We start from the raw sequence: 19323 nt of genomic DNA, 5'->3' as shown, positions 1-19323 counted from the left end.
TTTGGAGAAGCTTGTATCCGGTCTTGTAAGAAGATAAACACATCCTTGGCATGACAACTCAAGCACATACTATCAGAGACGACGCATGAAGTTGATTCTGAGAGAAAACTAGGTCCCTTTTCATTAGAATTATAATAGTGATAATACATAGGGGAACCATCCAAGCTGGAAATCCCCGTCAAGCTACAAAGAATGGAAGCCGCTTCTTTCATTTCTCTTCTTCTTTTTTTTTCTTTTCCTTGCCCTCCCTCTGTGGGGAGTTAAATTCTAAACAAACTAAACCTGCTGTAATAAAGCAGTACAACAATGGTAAAGCACTAAAAAGCACTCAGCAATTCAGACTTCCAGACTGCGCTCCTCCAGGGACTGAGGAATCTCATACAGTTGACATCCTAAAACTGTATCATCGATAAAAGCCATATAGCAGATGACCCAGAAGTACATTGCATCATCAACCATTTCCCCATTTAAAAACAGGGGCAATGGAAAACAAAACTACCCAGCTTAGCACCTTCTCATCATACTGGCTACGTTTTTGCCTATCTCTTCCTTTGTTTGCTCCGACACAGGAATATCTCCAATATACATGTCGAAGAAAGCCCCTGCCGAGAGAAAATGATAGTCAGACTCTTTGCCCTCTGTTTTAGTCGTTAGGGCACAAGAAGGAAGATATTGAGAAGGAGAATTTACTTACTGCATAAATCCTTGCTATGGACTGCTCCAATCTGATTACCTCCAACTGCATGAATAAAATCACCAGAGTGATTATCATAAATTTTGACATATTCAAATTACAAGTAATCATTTATACTTCTCAGCCTAAATGATCTATTAGATTAACTATACTACATCTCCTACTAGATAATAACTTTACCATGGACTAGCAACTTACTTTCAGTTATTAGTTGCCCATCTGCTGTTCTTCGAAAATCAACTGTTGTTCCCTGCATAAAGTCCATATGAAGATAAGTAACTCACCAAACCTATGAGATTAAAATATAAAATCACTAAGCACCAAAAGATTACCGCAGGCAAAGGAATATCTTTGGTGAAAAATGAGCCAAATGTTCTTAGGCAACTGTAATCAGTGTCAGGATTTGTCTAGAATTAAAAAAAAAAAAATCAAGAATAAGCAAACCTTTTCTATTTCAAAAATCAATAGGAACCACAAGAAATACTTCAATAATCAAATAACTTACCTTCAGTAAACGGTTTCGAAGAGATTTCTCAAATGCACTGCAAACACAAAACGAAAAAAATAAATCAGCAAAAGAATGGGTATCTATGCGTATTTCTCAATATCATTTATCAAAACATAACGATCTATGACTTGGGAATGAGCTATTAGCAGCTTGGCCAAGAGGCTAATATATTGAAGCTCAGAATGGGACTTGTAAATAATCTGAGATAAGGTTACAGCAAATTGCTTCAGGAATAGCAGGAGCCATAGAAGTCAAAGTTCAAAAAAGTCCATAGTCAGATTCCCTTTTCAACTGGTTGAACCAAGCCAGCCTAGATGAAGCTTGGTGCAAAACTCAGTTTAAATAGTCTTCAGAACCTGAACTTGGGCCGAATTCTTCTTACTAATTGTGCAACCAACTATTCTGATAAAGGATTGCTTTAACAGTGGAGCAAATGAGATGTTAACAAAAATCGTCCAGTTAGATAAAAAGATGAAGATTGTAGATGCTAATTTTGCATTTTTAATCCACCTATGTCAACCCCAAAGGACGGCAAAGATATTAAGCCTATGCCATGCTTCAAATTATAGTTTTTCCACATCATACTAAGAATTCCCAGCTCATTCTTAGGCATTGCAGGAACCAGAGACCAAATCTACTGAAATTTTCAAGTATACACATAAGAAAGCGACTCACTCTTTCACAGTATTGATTTTCATCCCATTGCAGTTAATGACAAGCCGGACAGTCATACCAATGTCCTCCCTGCAGCACAGCCAGAAAATCTTTAATAAAATAGAAAGAGAAACATTATAAAATGCAAAAAAAATTTAGTTAAATGGACAAGGAAAAGGTGGCACAAGAATATGAACGTCGTCAAGCAGCTCATAACAAGCCAGGCATAGTTACATCAATAAACCAAGCAAAGGAATCTCCACCAAGTAATTAGCTGTTTACTTACAAAGTCCTACGGTAATCTAGTTTTGCAATTGCTTATTCCTTCCTAAAATACTAGTCCATCTTAGAAAAACAAACTTCCTGAGAACATCTCATCTAATGAATAGAGATGAATTAGTGCGTCAAATTCATTGTAAACAAAAGTTCCAATGGAGAAATAATTCATTAAGAAGGATGGATAGAGCAATTAACATGAAGAATTGTTCTAAACACTTCATTCGTCTCGGCTTCAACATTATACATGAGAGAGCAAACAATTATATAAGCAACAAATATAGACCGCAAAAGAAAGAATGATATGCTGAAAAGAGCCCATATACCTGAGAAGGTCCTCATAAAAATCCCGGCAATTGTTTAGTTCAGCTGCTGGAACAGAAGCATACTTCGGGCCCAATTTCTCGCAGACAGAGTTGGGATGAACATCTACAGAATTAAGTGTGACTAAACAACTATCTAAATTTTCAATAAACTGAAATAAAAGATTTAAATTGAAATTTAAGATCACTTACAAAAGCCAAAGGCATAAACCTTCAGAGACTTTATTTTGATTATTTTCATAGTTCTGGACCCAGTTCCAACAAGTACCTGAAAATGCATGCACAAGTTGTTCAGAGCAAAGGCACAAGTGGGGAATGGAATATGTTTTCAGACAGAAAGATAAAGTAATAGATGGAGTCATGGAGTAAAGACCCGATAATAAGACTATGGAAATGCTAATAATTAAAAAACAAGAGCAGAATACAGAGATTATCATACTCCATAGGAGGAAAAAAATGTGAAATTTCCTTCTGGAAAATGACCGAAGGTAGAAATGTAAAACATAAACTTATGTATCAAACTTCTATTTCAAGCTTAACAACTCACTATGTCACAAAATTCCAAGATGACAATATCTACGAAATTTAACACCTTATGTCTAGCCACTTTTAACAAGGGAGGATCCTGATCAACCAGCAAATAAAGACTTTTTTTATTAAATATAGTTGACACTGATCAGCCCCTAATATCTAGCTGATAACAGATACACATACAGCTCAGCTAATACATATAGATAATTTGCATACCTAGACTATAATTCAAGAATGGGTCCATTGAAACAATTTCCAGTAACTTTCAGAAGGTTAATGGCTTACCAAAACCATAACATTGCCTCCCATCTCAACACAGAGCATAAATTGAGAAGTCCAGAAGCTTATAGAAGCAGACAGATCATGGTACATTATGACTAGTAGAGATGGATAATGTAAATAAAATATGAGATTACCAGGCACTGACAAGGATCAAGAAAAAGTCTTGATGCTTACCTCCGAAGATAGACTAGATTTATTCTCTGCGGCTAAGATGCTGTCCAAAATCATTGGAAACTCAATACCGGTTCTAGGTTCAACTGCCTGTCTTCTCCAGTTCAAGTCAGGAAATGAAAGGCTTGAGCATCCATGGTGGTCAACTTCACAAGGCATTTGATCTACGGATCTGTGTACTTGTACTTCACCATTCTCCAAAGGAACAGCTAATACCTTTGAAGATCTAATAACCACAAACAAAGAGCGAATTTCGTTCAGTAAGAATATTGCATAAAGTACGAGGAGTTGAGAGCTACACATGCTTAAGTGAATATCAACAGATTAGATCATCAAACTACAAATGACTTACAACCTGTCAAATGGCGGTACCAGAGCAGTAGCTAAAGAGAGGAAAGGGAATGATTGAAGTCTTTCAGCTTCTCTAGATAGAATCCTCATCATGAAACTTGAGATTTTACCGAACACTACATGAGAGGAAGATTCACTTTGCGAACTAGAGCCAATCGGAAAACCAATAAGATTATTATGCCTAATCAAAGTAATGTTCTTAACTTGTGTAAACTGACTACTGCTTCCAGCTCCTGGTCCTTGTTGACTGCCCGAAATCTGCTGGCTCAAACTCGAACTCGATGTACTAGTGAACCAAAAAAGTAAAGCACCAGCAAGTTTTGACATGCAGTTAAGAACTTCTTGAAAAGCCAAGCTTCCAGGGATGTATAGGAACCTAGATTGATGCAGTGAATTATCTAACGGGGAAAATAAAGGACCCCTAAGACTTTGTGATAATAGGGGCTCTATAGGTAAAATATTCGGAGACCCATCATCTGGATTCATGAAAAACAGCCAATTGTTTCGCATTTTACTGCGTATCCTAATTCAGGAGCTCGCAAACTTTTACAAGCACCAACATGAATACAAAATACAATATCCCTGCATGGAAATAAGAATCATCAACAACAATGTGGCGTTTTTCAAAAAACTTAAATTAACTGGAGAAGTTATATTCAACATTTTTAACATTTAATCAGTTTTAAGAAATCGGATGCCAGGAGAATTTTTTAAACACAATTCATATAATTCTAAGAAAAAAGAAAGCACATTTAATTCTAACCTAAAATTTCATAAAGAAGAAGCAAGCAGCAATCTAACTTTAGACCACAATCAAGGTTATGCAATTCACCAAACAAAAGCTTAATTTCACATTGCAAATCAAAAAGCTTCGCTCTTATATATATATAAATGCTAAAAGAAAGGGTCTTATAAAAGCAAAAGTTTCGAAAAGAATCAAAGGAAAGCAATAAAAAAGCTTACGGGATATTACAAAATCAATGGAGAGAGAGAGAGAAACCAAAAGGTTAAGGTTTGAGGCTTTCTGTTGAGTCTTTTAGATTGCGAACTTGAAAAAAGAATATTCTTCGGTTTCTGAAAGGAGGAGAACAAAAAAGAAAGTCGGAATGCAATCGTTGCTGTATGTGGGGTTCTTGGTGAAGATCATTTCTTTTCGTCGCGCTTTTTCCGCTAATTTATTTGGGATGGAAGGAAGAGAAAAGAGAATTCCTTTTCTCCAGTTGTTGGGAATTTTCTGATTCTGGCACTTGGCAAGCTGCCAAACACTACTACAAACAGATGTAATTTCTGCGAATGACAAAATTGTCCTTGAATTAGTATCCAGGTTACTGAGATTCTGCCGTGTTTTTTCCACGTGAGAGTTGCTTTCGGTTGATCTTTCCCACAAGGATGTATTACTTCAACGACTTGGCGTTTCACGTTTGTGTTTGATGTCGTAGACATGTTGGTTTCTTTGAAGAAGGTTCTCTTACAATAATTTTATTAATTTTAATAATTAGCCTAAAACTATTAAAAAATTATTTTTATTATTTAAAATCATTCGTGTAATTAGAAGAAACAAACGGAATGGATCAGAATATATCACAGTTTAAACTAGTTTTGATAAAATTATATTATCAATTAAAAATGGGTTCGAATTTAAATTATCTTAAATGAGCTTCAACAGTTGAAAGCAAACAAATCCGGGTTAGATCAAGATCTAACGGCAAAAGATTAAGATTGTTCCATAAATTTTTATTTTTATTTTTAGAAAAAAAAGGAGGACAATAACAGCTCAGCACGAGAGGACCATTGTAGTGTTGCCGGTTGCCACTCCACCTTGCACGCAGCAGGCACCCTCAAAGATATCAGAGAACATGGGTTTCCCACATAATTCAACTAACACTATTGGAATTATGTGTAGCCTCAGCCTGTGCCCATCCAAAATGGCCCTTACACACACGTGCACTATCTCCTTCCACAGCTGCAAAACCACATTCTGATATTTCCTTAAAAGTTCTCCACATCTGTTCGATGTTTCCTGTGTCTGTGGAAGAAAAATATGAACACAAATATATGTACCTGGACGTGTAGAAGAACAATATTAACACAAGATAATGTATCCAGACAATATATCTGCTGTATGCATCGAGGGAAGGAAATATAATTGTCCGGCTACGAGTAAAACCAATCAGGCTTAATCCGATTTTCTAGTACTTGGTAAGAGCAGAGAGAGAATGAAAAGATTTTCGAGTTTAGAATTTAATCAGGGGTGACAAGAGGACAGGGACTATTAAACTGAAAAAGGATCAAGGGTGGCATTTGGTTCCATCGTACTGACGCTGCAAGAATTGACGCCAAATATCGGACAAGTTGAAGTGGACAACGGTCAAGAAATTTTTCTTTTTTTCTTTCTTTTAAAGAAAAAAATGTTTCTTTAATCCCACTAAGGATTTTTCTTTTGTGGTAATTTTAAATTAGAACAACAAAGAAAGCATAAGCTACGAATATTCATGTTATGACTGCAGAAGCTAACATTGAAGTGACAAGTCAAAAAGTTGAATTTAAGATGATGACGACTACTTTTGTGTCATGATAGAAAGAATACGTAAGTTACTTTCATATGTTCAATACAAATGCCAATCGATGAACAAGACAGAATAGGCAAGAAAATAGATCCTCTAGTAAGGCTTCTCTTTTTCCCTCGAGACAAATCACCAGTCAAAGAAAATCATGGGAGAAAAATACTAATTCTTCTTTCTGATGTGCTTCAAACCAAAACAAATTCAAAATTTTTCAGCCTGCCAAAATATGATGCCAGCTTGCCATCAGATGAAGGTCTTTCTTTCTTACAATAACTCTTGATTTTCAAATTATCCAGTTCTTCAAACTATGAACATTGTTTTCCGAAGTATACCTTCTCCCTCACAATAAGCCAGCTTCGAAGAGATTTCTGCGTCTTAATGTCTCATCTACAAGCTTGAAAGTTTTCTTCACAAGTTTCTGATCCAGGGCGGTGGTTCTATATATTTTAAACACACGATCCACGCGATCTGGGCTCGTGCTTTGGAAATACAACTCTTCAAATTTCTTCTTGACAAATCTGAAGAATGAGATTAATGATGATGGTCAAGAACAACAATTTCAGAAGGTTCAACAAGCACCGATTAGGTAGTTCATCTAATGGTACAACTTTGGAAGGGCTTCCATTTTGAGCCCCTGAACCCAAAATGAGGAACATTTCCCCATCTGACAGGTCTCGGGCTGCTGGAGCAGTACTATTCCTCTACACTCTAACTATTGATGACTATTAACTGTTACTGATGCATTTCCCCACTCAAAACAATACAAAATGCATGACAGGATGAAGAGTGCCATAGTCCCGACTATTTAGAACTAGCCACAGAACAGTTTGCCAAAAAGTATATGTATGTTGACAGGCTTCTTCTACAGGCTGTTCAATGTGTTAGCAAACCGTCCTCACAATATGACCCTCAAATCGAGCAAACAATATATATGATACACACACACACTTACTCATAGGCATGCTCAATCTCTTGTTTTCCAGTTGAAACTGGCTGGTAATCCTTGAACCACTCGCATACATTCAGTGGCACCTACACGATGTGAAAACATCAGAGCTCCAAATTAATGATAATTTTTAGTTAATGAATGCAAATGTACTGCATAGTAGCTCTTACTTTTAGAATCTTCTTTTCAAATATATCAAACTTGTTCAGAAACAGCATAAAGGATGTTTTCTGCGCACAAGAATCCAAAATTAAATAGGAGAATAATGGCAACTAAATTCAGAAGCTTATCAGAATAAATATTATATAAAAGAAGTTCAAATCAAAAAGTGGCATGAAAGAAACCTCAAAACATGGCTGCTTCAGGACCCACTCAAAAAGTTCCTTTGTCTCCATCATGCGGTTCTTGTTTTCATCCTCAAAAAGCGTCTGGTCATACCTAAAACACAATTTACCAGTGTAAAGCCTTCTCTCGTTTTATATATGCTCTGATGTTATAATTATCAAGTCACATGGTAACAAATAATAGCAGATGAGTTGTGCCACTCCACTGAAAGTCGCACAAACTTTAACAGTGCTACTGCCCTAAGACAGAGGTGTTGCCCACTCGACCAATGGAATAATCTTTAATGGCATATACATGACAACTATTACGCAAAGTATTTTACATTTAGCGGTGCTTTTTTGCATTTATCAAGTAGTCCATTGCAACAGAAGTTAAAAATGCTTCAGTAAGTCCTTAAAGATAGCAAAACCTAATCAGATGCTTCCACTGTATTTTCAGTGTAAAACTTTGACACTGAAAAGAGCATGAATTAAACCTAAGCGGTACTTGGGGGGAACATACTGCTATATCCATAAGCATTGATAATCAAATATCTCCCAAGGAGAGGGAACACTCTGATTGCTCAAAAACAAGCTTTGATATCCCATGGATGAATAGGTGATCTTACTCGCTAATTGCTGCACAAAAAATTACAGCTGTAACACCTTCAAATAGATGGATCCATTTCCGTCTCTCATTTCTCTGGCCACCAACATCGAACAATCTATAAACCTCACCACTTTTCTTGTTCTCTCCCACAGGACTGTCAAAGTTAGAGCCAACATGAGTTGTTGATTGAACAAATTCATCATCCACATATAAAGAATCAAGTGAATTTAAATAAGTGGAAAGATATTTATTTATAAAGTTGAATAAACATGAGTCTTGTGGGTAAGAAGAACGACAAGGCATCTCTCCCAACATAGCAATGCCAGAGAAACAAGTAATATACAAACAAAAGTACAAACAAGTATGTTCTAGCAAGAAATACGCAAACAAAAGTACAAACAAGTATATTCTAGCAAGCTCAACATAAGGACGGCCATAAAATTGCCGACCTTATAATTATATCATGGGCTTTGGGAATAGGAGTCATAATTCCAAACCAGGACAAACCGAGACACATTATAAGGACACCCCTGAAAGAAACTGTTCACCTGAACTGGATCTCGACAACACCAGTTGTACGAACTCTTGCATAAAGAACATCTTCCTGCAATATCAGATATATAAAAAAGCTGTTGAGAAGAATTATAAAGGCCATGATCGATATTTGAGCAAAGTCTAGTTGCCTAAAGAAGCTATTGCAATAGATCTTTTTCTAAAATTTTTATGGAAAAACTGCTGATCTAGAATATCTTCTACAGGACAAAATCAGCATGTCAAAATACTCAAATAAAACAAGGACCTCTCAGTTATCATGCTTCTTTTTTTGTTAGCTTTTTCTTTTTAACTGCTCTTTTATGAAACTGCACCAATTGGATTGTGTCAAAAATTTATCATGTTAATCACATAAATTGTACAATCCATACAGATACCATTGAGATTGACAATTTTTTAAGAAAACTAACATTCTGCAATATCAGGTAAAACTAAATTTGCTCAAGGTAATATCAGCAGCCTAAACTAAATTTCAGCTTCTTCCTTAAACTAGCTTCCCACAAAATGAAGTCGGTAAAAACGTTTGGCGTCTGCAGCAGCTGTTGCACTAGAACAGTGAACTGGTAAATCAATATATGCCATAGAATCCAGATGATTTTGCAGAATATTTTCTGCATGCAGCTAACAATTTCAAGTGATAACCACATACTTCATTCTGACATCCTAATTTTGCCAACAGGGTGTGGACAGCGTCGCTATAGCATGAAAAGGATAAGCAAAATACCACAAATCCTAAGTACCTTTGTTGGAACATAATTTGCATCAGATAGTCTTTGTAAATTTTCCATGAAATAATGGGCACAATCTGGAACTTGAAGCTCATTACCTCGGCCATATGTTTCCTACAAAACATTAATGATAGAAATGCTTTCTTTAAAATTCATAAATTTAAAATCAATAAACCAGTTAATAATACAAAGTAAGACAAGAAATGTAATGCAATCACAAAGATGCTCAGATATCAAATCAGTGCATGTATTTCACATGATAAACCAGGCTATCAGCTACCTGAATTGCATCATCTTTCCATAGAGTTTCAATCTCCTTTGCAAGCTCTTTGGTGAGACATGGATAATCCAATCTGCCTCCAATTTCTGACAATTTCTCACCAATGTCCTGAAGTATAATTAAAAATCCTCTTGAACGCGAATTTATACAACGTTTCTCAGCACAACTACAAACTCCATCAAGTACACCAAATACTCTTATGTGAACCATATACATAAGATGACTCGTTACGCTACATTTCTGATAGGCTATTGCTAGACAAAGCAATTTAATAGACTTAGAATGGTGAATTCAGACCTTATTTTCACTGGATATGACATACTTTGAGGAATCTGCTTCATTTTGAGCCAATTCCTTTGATCCATCATGCAATATCTGTCCAAACACATTGGCTGCACTTTCAATATAAAATTCAAAACTTACACTATTTAGAACTTTTGCCATCGTGGCTGACCCTACATAGTCTTCATACTATGCTAATAGGGAAATAACCAACACACCCTTTCAAGTATTGCATACTTTTATTGTCTGATAGATATTGGCATGGATGACAGGTATGTAGCTCTTCAATTCCGACTCATCAAAACCACTTTGAAACAGAAGTTTTATCTGCACATAAATCATTTATCAGGTATCTATATAAGCAGTTGCACTCAGCAAACACAGCTAAATGACTAAGATTATAATTTACCTGCTTAAATATTGTGGACTTCCCAGAGTCTCCAGCTCCTGGATCATGGAAGTATTAAAACAACCAAAAGAAGGAAATAAGAAATGAAAGATAGCAGAAATTGGATTGGATCATTTAAGAGAAAAAAAACAAAGAAAAGCAAAGTAAAAGGAAAAAATAGCACTAATAATATAAAATTATGGAACTGAAGCTCAAGAACTAAGCCCCATCACCCATGCTGTTCTTAGCCATTCAAAGCAAGTCTAAAACCTTGAGAAATTACTAATTAAAACTTAATTGTAGATCTCAAACAATTAAAGTGTGTAATGTGATATGAATAATGAGTACCGAGAAGTAGGAGTTTTTGAATATGCTTTTCAGCCTTTGTTTCTTGTTCAATTCGCCTTTCAATTTCTGCAGCCTGGAAATGCCATCATTAATCATTAACTTGAAGCCAGAAGCTTATTAGAAGGAAAAGAAAAAAGAGAAATCATCACTACAAATTACAAGGGCAAAGAAGTTAGCATTTCATGAAACATAATTGACCTGTGCATTCTCTTCAGCGTCTGCTTCATTGTAACGACGCTGTTTACTGCAGAGTGACCCCATATTATGTACTACACTAGACAGCATAGAAGAGGCAATGATCAGGGTCGACCAGTTGTCCAAAACTTATTTAATTCCCTTGTATAAAGATCACTCATAATGTGGTTTACTTAACCCGAAGACGATACTATGAACCTATACAAGAAATGAAGATTAGATGCACCTTCACTGGCGGTCAAAGTTTAATCATCAGTCAGTAGAACTAAATGATAATAATGATATATTCTCATTTGACTAATAATGCAAAAATGGGGGATAACAAAATGAAAAACAAAAATGAAATAGCAATTAGGCAATACATTGAGCCTTTAACAGTCTATACTTGATTTTCCGTAACTTATAATTGAAAGTGAGACAGAGTAAAGGTTCATAAGAAATGCCAAAACCAACGTTAGAACTGGAGTAAGCATAGTGATGTCATATAAATGTGTAGCGAATCAAGCTTCATTTTATCAAACTCATGCACACATGAATTAGACAAAACAAAACAAGTGCTGCCCAACATTTACATGCCATTTCTCGTGAATACAAGTTACACCTTCAGCTATAAAACATGCTGCAAGACAATTAATACCCATATTAATGCCCAGAATGCTCAGAAATGTATCTCCGCTTTTTGCCACAATAAATATACCCCAGTTGAGTGCATGCTCTTTATGGACTAAGCTAGTTTCTTTCCTACCCCATCAAAAAACAGCAGTTAGCAGTCTTGACTAATCAACTAATCAATTAACAAATCATATACAAAGTTGCAGTCCAGTAATTCAGCATCAACTTTCCATCAGAAGCACTTCCAACATAATTATTTATTACCCAGTTTTAAGCAACCCATCTGAAAATTTCACATTTTAAAAACAGGAAAACTACAGAAATAAAAATGAAGCAGATTAAGAGTCCTATGCACATTCAATTTTAAATCACAAATAAGAATATAAAAAAAAAAATCAAACCCAGAAGAGAACGAATAACAAAAAAGAAAAGAATAGAACTTCTTTGATCCGCTGCTACAACAGCATTTCAAAGATCCATCAATATAAATGAACCCAGAAAAAGGGAAGATCTAAAGGAGCAAATTAAGCAAATGGAAAGCAAAAAAGGAGTGAGCTTGAAGAAGAAAAGTTACCAAGTAGAAGTAAAGGATACAACTTTTTAGCTACGGATTAAGCTACTGATGATTTGCTTCGGAGTATAACAAAGAGAAAATAAGAGAGGAATTGGTTTTGGTTGGTTGTTGTTGATGATGTTTGAGAAAAACTTTAGATACTATTGTAAGATATACAACAATATATTTATGTACTGATTTAAGAGAAAAAAATAAATGAGAATAGGGGGAAGAGGAACCAAGAGCTGGTGGCTAAATCTAGAAGATGAGAAAGAGCGCCGAAAGCTGCAAGTAATGCCTCTCTCTCTGTCTCTCTCTTTCTTGCTTGTACTTCTCTTGTTCCAGTCAAAGTTCAAAGAAAGAGAAACAAAAAACAAAAAAATAAAAACAAATATACTAAAGGGAAACAGTAATGATAATAATAAATATAATCATGAAATTTAGACATTATTGATTGGAATGTGCAGTACAGTTGATATGTAAATATATTATTGAATACTTATACTATATAGATAAACAGTCTTGCCCCCTACATTTAATTTAGATTACATTAATAAAACATCTAAAATAATACTACTTATTTAATTGTTTTTATTACTATATAATTAGAAAATAATACAACTTGAGAATTTCTACTTATCTTGCTTCTCCCACGTAAGAATAATAATAATAATGATGTGAAATATGTTTATATGGTTTTGATTATTTAGAATATTTATATTTTCTTTTAAGCAGTAATAAATATAATTATTACCTCTACAATTGTTCAGTTATTTTCAAGAAAATTTGAGCAGCAAATGCATTATTACAATAATAATAATAGATAATATAAAACAATATTTATATTTATACTAATTATAAATATCACTTTAAAACTCAATACTAATAACATAACATCTTTAAATAGTTACTTTTAATATAAAGTAGAACTATGATTTAATAGTAAAAGGATTTAATATTAGTACAAAAAAAATTGTCTGAGTATAATATAAAAAATTAATTTGTAGCATTAAGTAAAAGTAATGTAAACTGGAAAACTAACATGACATATGTAAAGTATACTTAATTGTAGTAAATGGTTTGAAAAAGAAAATAAAAAAGAGAGAAAAAAAAGAAGCCATTCTAAAGCTCAACAATTTAAGAGTTTGAAGGGAATAAAATATATGAAAGACGGTGTTTTTTAGTTTTTCTAGCTTAATTAAGATTTTACATTGAAATATTGATTATGCAGTTATGTTAAAATATTTAAAATAGTATTTTATTATTTGTAAAAGTTTTACTCGGCACGCTTTAAATTAATTCTAAATATATATATAAAAATAAATAAATCGTAGCTTATATGTTATGACATCCTGACTCAGAGAATCGATTCAATAAGGGCGGAAAATTGATGCGATGGCAATAATAGAATACATGAATAAGGAGCAGCTTTTAGCAAACTTTTAGAATGACAACAAACTAAAGTATATGGATTAATTGAATTGCGCATCAAAATGGGACAGATAATGACTGATAGCATATATTTAAAGAGTTAGAGCTAAACATATAAGACACATTTTAGTTGTTTAGCTGTAGAATTGTAAGAATTCTGAAATTAAACGTGTCAGATACGAGAAAATCTCAGAAAAGTTATCAAATCCACTAAATAGGCAAAATTGTGCCCTAGTAGAGATCAAAGCAATCAATGTCTCATACAATCTGATTCTAAATCGTTATAAATTATATTAGAGCACGACCTTTTAGTAAATGTGTGGTTCGAGAACGAATCAGATGAAAATTAATAAACATATAACAGTCTAGTTTAAAGAAGCAGTCCGAAAAGAATGGGAGGTAAATGTAATAGTAATGATAGAACGCATGGATATGAGCGGCTTCTAGCAGACTTCTAAAATTACAACACTCTATAATTTAAAGATAAATGGATGAATTGAATTGCACATTGAAATGTGACATGAAATGGTTGATAGCATATACATAAAAAGTTGAAACATATACATTTTTTTATTATTATAGAAATTTTAAAATTAAATATACCGAGAATAAAAAGAATTCAGAATTCTAGTTTGGTAAATATGTTGCATAATAAAAAAAAGAAATTGTTAGAAAAAAGAAAAATACATTTTTTGCAAATGACTCGCTACATTTTCTTAAGAAAATAAATATTTTCTCGATAATAACCCTATAGAAAAATATTTTAAAACCTTTTAATAACTAAATTATTCTATACTATAATTTTGTTTCTCCAATAAACTTTTCTTATTAATAAATGACTCCAAAATTAAAAGATGTACTTTTATTTTTCTAATATATATTTGGAGAATATACAATGGTTTTTTTTTTTTTTCAAATGGATAGTTCATAGAATCGACAAAAAGTTGCAAAACCCAAGCATATTATAATTTACTCTTTTTTTTTTCCTCTTATAATGTGAACTTCCTTGTAGAAATAGAACTTTTAATTTAAAACATTGTTTTATTTTTCTAATATAGATTATTAGTCTTTTAATTTTATAAAATTCTAAAAAAATAAGATTCTAATTGAAAGGTTCCTAACCTACAAATAGCTTTTAAATTAATAATTAATACAATTAAGAAGTCTAAGAGAATAATTAATATGAATATTCTAGTAAATTTCTATATTGTTGCACTCTATGTATATTTTAATTAAAAAAAGAAAAAAGAAAATATCAGTTAAGCATGTGAATTAGCGAATAAGTGTGTGAGATTAGGCTTAAGAAACTGAATGAGTCACCAAAAGAAAAGTGTGTACAAATGGGAAACTAAAATTTGTTTCCTTGGAATAATACATAGAAACAAAGTTCTGAGAAGCACAGCAAGTGAAACTGTAAACTCTGTTCTTTTTCTGTCTCCGCTCCAATTTCTTGCCACACTTAATTGACCAAAAGGACATCACATACCTTTGCTAATCGACAACTTTTTCGCACGTGACACTATTATATTTTATACTTTATCATTATTATATAATTCTGTGAAATTCATTTTGTTGCTTAATTATGAAAATATAATTTATTTTTTTAAATGATAATTAATTTAAAATTATTTTTTTTGCTTACATTTGGAGTATGGACTCAGATTTATCCCTTTTGACCCGGCTTTATTTTGCTTTGACTTATTTTTTTAAATTTCTTTTCTAAAAAATACTTATTTAATTTTCACTTATCACCTTTTTAGCTACTAAAACATCAAAATCAATTAACATTCAATATATTTTAACTAATAAATATTATATTACGAAAATAATATCTAAACATTTTATTGTGCCAAATATACATTGATTTTAGCATTAAAGAGGAAATGGAGTAAGTTTTTAAACTTATTTATTTATATTTAAATCGAAAAACACTTTTAAATTTAAAATATTATTACCAGACTTCAGTGTATATATTATAAAATTAATTTTTCAATATTAACTACAAAGATCGTATTCAAAATAATATATTATAGAATGTTTCCTATACATTTTTTAGATGTAGTATTCTTTCTCTGTATTATTCATTGAAATAATTTTTGATGATGTTTTTGTTAAAAAGTTGTTTTTTTTTTAAATCTTTTTAAAATTAGTAAAATTATTATTTTTACTGTATAAATTTATTTAAGAAAATAATATATTTTATTTTTAAACAAATTACAGTGTAATTATTTTTTTAGTTATTTTAGATTGTCTTTTAATTATATCTCAATTATTTTACTACGAAACAAATAAAAAAAATAAAAATTATTAAAATAAAAATTTTAAAATTTTATTTTTATTATTTTAACACAGTAAAAATTATAAAAATATCAAAAATCTGATAAAAGATATAAATAGTTCTGATATATAATTCTTTATTTAGGGAATAAAATAGTGGATTTTGAATCTTATAAACAAAAGTAAAGAGTGGTTTGAGAAAAGGTTAAAGCTAAAGGCCCACTGCCTATTGACAGCTAGTCTTTGGGCTTGTAATATTTTTTACTGTCAAAATGCAGAACCCATTAAATTTAGCTACTAATAAGATAAGCATTAACAAGTGTCCAAGCAAAATCCATCCAATAAAAAAGCCAACTTCTGTTACAAAGAAAGACAAGTCAGCCAGATAAGAAACTGTTGACAATGTTGTTGAATTGAATTGGCTTTTCAATTTGGGGTACATGAGATGCATCCTTTATGGATTCCAGTTTCACCTTCTTCCCAATTAGCCTGCAATTACAAATTGTATACTTTTACTAACATCAACACATAACAACTCTGCATCTCTTAAGATTTCACAATGTTTTGGCTATTAAGCTGCTCATGAATTCATGAATTCAACAAAGAGAGAGTACCCATTTAGCCATGCTAATTTGCAATGTCATTAATGGATAGTAGGCATCAAAGAATGCAAGAATAATTAAATAAATGGTTAGGTGATGAAGAACATCTGTGCAACACACATACATACCCTTTGAGTTCATATGCCATATCCAAGGGAAAGATCTGGTCATGGTCTCCCCAAATTAACAAGACATCCTAAATTAATGGCAAATCACAATTTCAAGTAGATTAGTTGGCCAAGTATTAGCATTATAAAACTAAACCGATGCAAAGACTGTGTTGGAGAAATTACCTGTTGCAGTGGAGAAATATTTACTGTCTCATTTTTACCAAAAATTACTCCCTTCAGAAGCTCTAACTTCTGACTTCTGTTTTTGGTGTACAATTGCTGCACCAACATAAAAACCAATTTGTACTTTTGAAAATAATTGATCAGATAAATATGAAAAGGCTCTTATTGTCAGTCAGTCTCTCAGACTCTCATCAGTCATGAACAGGTGGATAAGTGATACACTCTTTTTAAAGATCCTCCTCTATTCTCTTCAATTATTGGCACAAGTAGTGCAAGAATCTACAATTTTATCTACATTCCACTCCAGATCCTAATTATAGAATCAACAGATAAAAATGACGCATGATTCCATACTATATAAATTTAATTTATTAACTCTGTGCAGAATATTCTTTTTATTGATCAATAGTGGGAAATAAAAAAAGAAAAAAAAAATTTAAACATAGATATCAATTATTGATCTAAAATAGTCATTAATTAAGCTGTCAATCAAAAAGACTTTTTGCATTTGCCCACTTACATCATAGTTTGTATACCTAACAAAGAAACTATATCACATTTAATTTAATGCATGCCTTGGATACTTGTGTGTGCTCTTTTCTTAACTAACTTATCAGTTTTTCTTGAAAGTTGACACTTGTTGTGTGGTAAAGAGTAACTAATTAGACAAGAAAATATTACAACAGTAAATCCCAATTAAACAAATAGGTAGGATTAAAAAATTATTTAAAATCGATGAATATATATTAATTATTTTAGTATATAAACGGAAACATATATTCGGATTGTAAAAAAAAAAACTAAACAATTTGTTCTGATTAACTGTTTTAGCTTAACTTCATGTGCGTGAAGCACTCTTAAACTTTGAACAAATTCAACAAATTAACTATGGGTGAAGGAATTTCAGAAGAATTGAAAAATAAAATAAAATTTGCTACTGAAGTGGTGTCCTGTCCAGGTAATTTAGATGTCAATGAAGGAAAAGGAATTGTAAAGCACTTACATGAATGAAGTCGTTCAAGAAAAAGCCCGGAATCATGTGGATGGAACGCCCATACACTGCTAGGCGCATCAGAGTTCTCAACTGGGAAACCTCCTTTGGCAACATAAGGTCGCCAATACTTCCCAACTTAGACTTCCTAACCAACTCTTCATTGTCACTTCTCTTCATGTTAACTCCAGAGTTTGCTATCACCACCTTCTCTATCCTCTCCGGCCACATCCTCGCCATGTGGTACGCCACGACCCCGCCATAGCTAGTCCCCATCACAGAATACTTCTCCACTCCTAACTTTTCAAGCAACTTAGCCACACACTCTGCCTGGAAAATCTCTGACCTCTCTGAAGACTTCGTTGTTGATTCGCCGAAGAAGATCAGGTCTGGAACGTAGAGATTGTAGTGTGGAGCAAAGAACTGAACCTGCAAATCAAATTTCCATGATATGTTATCCTCACTCTAAAGAAAAGAAGAAGAACATCATTTCAGTATTAGAATAGTCCCCATGGCGGGTGAAGTTTCGAGTTAGAATTCCAATCTGGAAACAAGTTAATAGACAGAAAAGTAGAGAAAAGGTACAAGAAGGGCTGAAATGGAGAAAGGAAAGCTACCTGTTTACGCCATTGAAAGAGAGATATAGGACCGAAGCCATGGATAAGGATGAGAGATGGTTTATGTATTGTAGTGATTTTCTTCCCAGGATCGGGACCCCAAAAGTGAAGAGTGGTGTTATCATCAATGTCTACGGCTTGTCGTGAGAGACCAGAGGAGGTGAAGCAGAAACGGAGGTAGACGGAGTAGAGAGATATAGGACTCAGAAAAAAGGGTGCCATATCGGAGGAAACCAACTGGTTTGAGACTGTGAAGGGAGATGGGTTAGACTAATGAGGCATTTTGAAGAGGATAAAAAGAACTCGGGCATTGCAGTTTGCTATCTTTTTGTGATTTTCTTAAATTATGGATCGATTTCATTTTTATGATATGTTAATTAATTTATGCACCTTCCAAGCATGAATATGACAATGACAAGGACAATTCGAGAGGATCATTAAAATTAGGATTTGTTTCTTAACATTATAATAAAAAAATATTACATATGTCAAATTCTTTATGTTGAAGAGTCATATTATAAAATAACACTTTAATGTATTTTTTTATTGTTTAAATATAAAATAGAGAGTTAATTTGGGTTTCTACATACGAAGAGCCAAACTTCACTCTCTATTTTATATTTAATAAATACACTACAAATTTTTATGCATATGATTTAATTGATATTTACAATCTTTATTTTTTATTGATAACAATAAAAAAAATTAAATTTATTAATTGTTATGAAAATAAAACAAGATATATAATAAAATATAAAAAGTCTATTAGACTTAAATAAAATATTTTTTTTTATCTTTATTATAGAAATTATACTTTTTAAAATAAAAAGCACCATTAAAGATGCTCTAAGTATTTTACATTTGTATTTGATAATTAACACATATTTTATTATTTAAAATTAAAAAATAAAAATTAATTATCTACAGTTTGGGTGCATAAG

The 19323-nt window shown here is 32.7% G+C and overlaps 3 protein-coding genes across 7 annotated transcripts; all 3 read right to left on the bottom strand.

Annotated features, from left to right (window-relative positions):
- Positions 1–95: 95 nt before the first annotated feature.
- LOC8258598 (fatty-acid-binding protein 2) lies at positions 96–5088 on the bottom strand. Of its 3 annotated transcripts, none has more exons than XM_015717416.3 (11): positions 4754–5088; positions 3795–4372; positions 3443–3665; positions 2648–2723; positions 2459–2561; positions 1878–1946; positions 1200–1236; positions 1027–1101; positions 893–944; positions 695–739; positions 96–602 (listed from the first exon to the last, which is right to left on the bottom strand). In XM_015717416.3, exons 2-11 carry the CDS (start codon positions 4298–4300, stop codon positions 505–507), a joined length of 1284 nt encoding a protein of 427 aa, XP_015572902.1. In that variant the 5' UTR covers positions 4301–4372; positions 4754–5088; the 3' UTR covers positions 96–504. The 3 variants fall into 3 exon arrangements, with proteins under 3 accessions (XP_015572902.1, XP_015572903.1, XP_025012623.1); XM_015717417.3 differs by having other exon boundaries at positions 4764–5088; XM_025156855.2 differs by lacking the exon at positions 4754–5088 and adding an exon at positions 4554–4667.
- A 1239-nt stretch (positions 5089–6327) lies between these two features.
- Positions 6328–12572, bottom strand: LOC8258599 (guanine nucleotide-binding protein alpha-1 subunit). Of its 3 annotated transcripts, XM_025156843.2 has the most exons (15): positions 12193–12571; positions 11010–11204; positions 10812–10884; positions 10485–10522; positions 10313–10402; positions 10091–10168; positions 9794–9901; positions 9526–9627; positions 8782–8837; positions 8253–8387; positions 7645–7738; positions 7471–7530; positions 7307–7386; positions 6687–6872; positions 6328–6570 (listed from the first exon to the last, which is right to left on the bottom strand). In XM_025156843.2, the coding sequence occupies exons 2-14, from the start codon at positions 11094–11096 to the stop codon at positions 6695–6697; spliced, it is 1179 nt and encodes a 392-aa protein (XP_025012611.1). In that variant the 5' UTR covers positions 11097–11204; positions 12193–12571; the 3' UTR covers positions 6328–6570; positions 6687–6694. The 3 variants fall into 3 exon arrangements, with proteins under 3 accessions (XP_025012611.1, XP_048227787.1, XP_002516152.1); XM_048371830.1 differs by having other exon boundaries at positions 6328–6872; positions 11010–11085; positions 12193–12572; XM_002516106.4 differs by having other exon boundaries at positions 6328–6872; positions 12193–12567.
- Positions 12573–16152: 3580 nt separating this feature from the next.
- On the bottom strand, positions 16153–18731 carry LOC8258600 (2-hydroxymuconate semialdehyde hydrolase). The gene is made up of 5 exons (XM_048371831.1): positions 18383–18731; positions 17778–18194; positions 16775–16870; positions 16610–16677; positions 16153–16368 (listed from the first exon to the last, which is right to left on the bottom strand). Exons 1-5 carry the CDS (start codon positions 18602–18604, stop codon positions 16257–16259), a joined length of 915 nt encoding a protein of 304 aa, XP_048227788.1. The 5' UTR covers positions 18605–18731; the 3' UTR covers positions 16153–16256.
- Between the last annotated feature and the right edge of the window lie 592 nt (positions 18732–19323).

The sequence above is a fragment of the Ricinus communis genome, chromosome 3, assembly GCF_019578655.1.
Source record: "Ricinus communis isolate WT05 ecotype wild-type chromosome 3, ASM1957865v1, whole genome shotgun sequence".
Taxonomy (NCBI): Eukaryota; Viridiplantae; Streptophyta; class Magnoliopsida; order Malpighiales; family Euphorbiaceae; genus Ricinus; species Ricinus communis.
Note: the sequence above shows the minus strand (reverse complement) of the source record. Positions and strands in the feature narration are given on the sequence as shown.

Coding starts and splice junctions, on each gene's coding strand:
- LOC8258598 (XM_015717416.3), bottom strand. CDS start 4,300: ATGCGAAACAATTGGCTGTTTTTCATGAATCCAGATGATGGGTCTCCG. Junction 2,724..3,442: donor AATCTAGTCTATCTTCGGAG/GTAAGCATCAAG, acceptor ATGCATTTTCAG/GTACTTGTTGGAACTGGGTC. Junction 2,562..2,647: donor GGTTTATGCCTTTGGCTTTT/GTAAGTGATCTT, acceptor TTAATTCTGTAG/ATGTTCATCCCAACTCTGTC.
- LOC8258599 (XM_025156843.2), bottom strand. CDS start 11,096: ATGCTGTCTAGTGTAGTACATAATATGGGGTCACTCTGCAGTAAACAG. Junction 10,403..10,484: donor AGTCCACAATATTTAAGCAG/GTAAATTATAAT, acceptor ATTTATGTGCAG/ATAAAACTTCTGTTTCAAAG. Junction 7,739..8,252: donor TTTTGTGCAGCAATTAGCGA/GTAAGATCACCT, acceptor ATTGTGTTTTAG/GTATGACCAGACGCTTTTTG.
- LOC8258600 (XM_048371831.1), bottom strand. CDS start 18,604: ATGGCACCCTTTTTTCTGAGTCCTATATCTCTCTACTCCGTCTACCTC. Junction 16,871..17,777: donor TCTTGAACGACTTCATTCAT/GTAAGTGCTTTA, acceptor ATGTTGGTGCAG/CAATTGTACACCAAAAACAG. Junction 16,369..16,609: donor ATGGCATATGAACTCAAAGG/GTATGTATGTGT, acceptor TTGTAATTGCAG/GCTAATTGGGAAGAAGGTGA.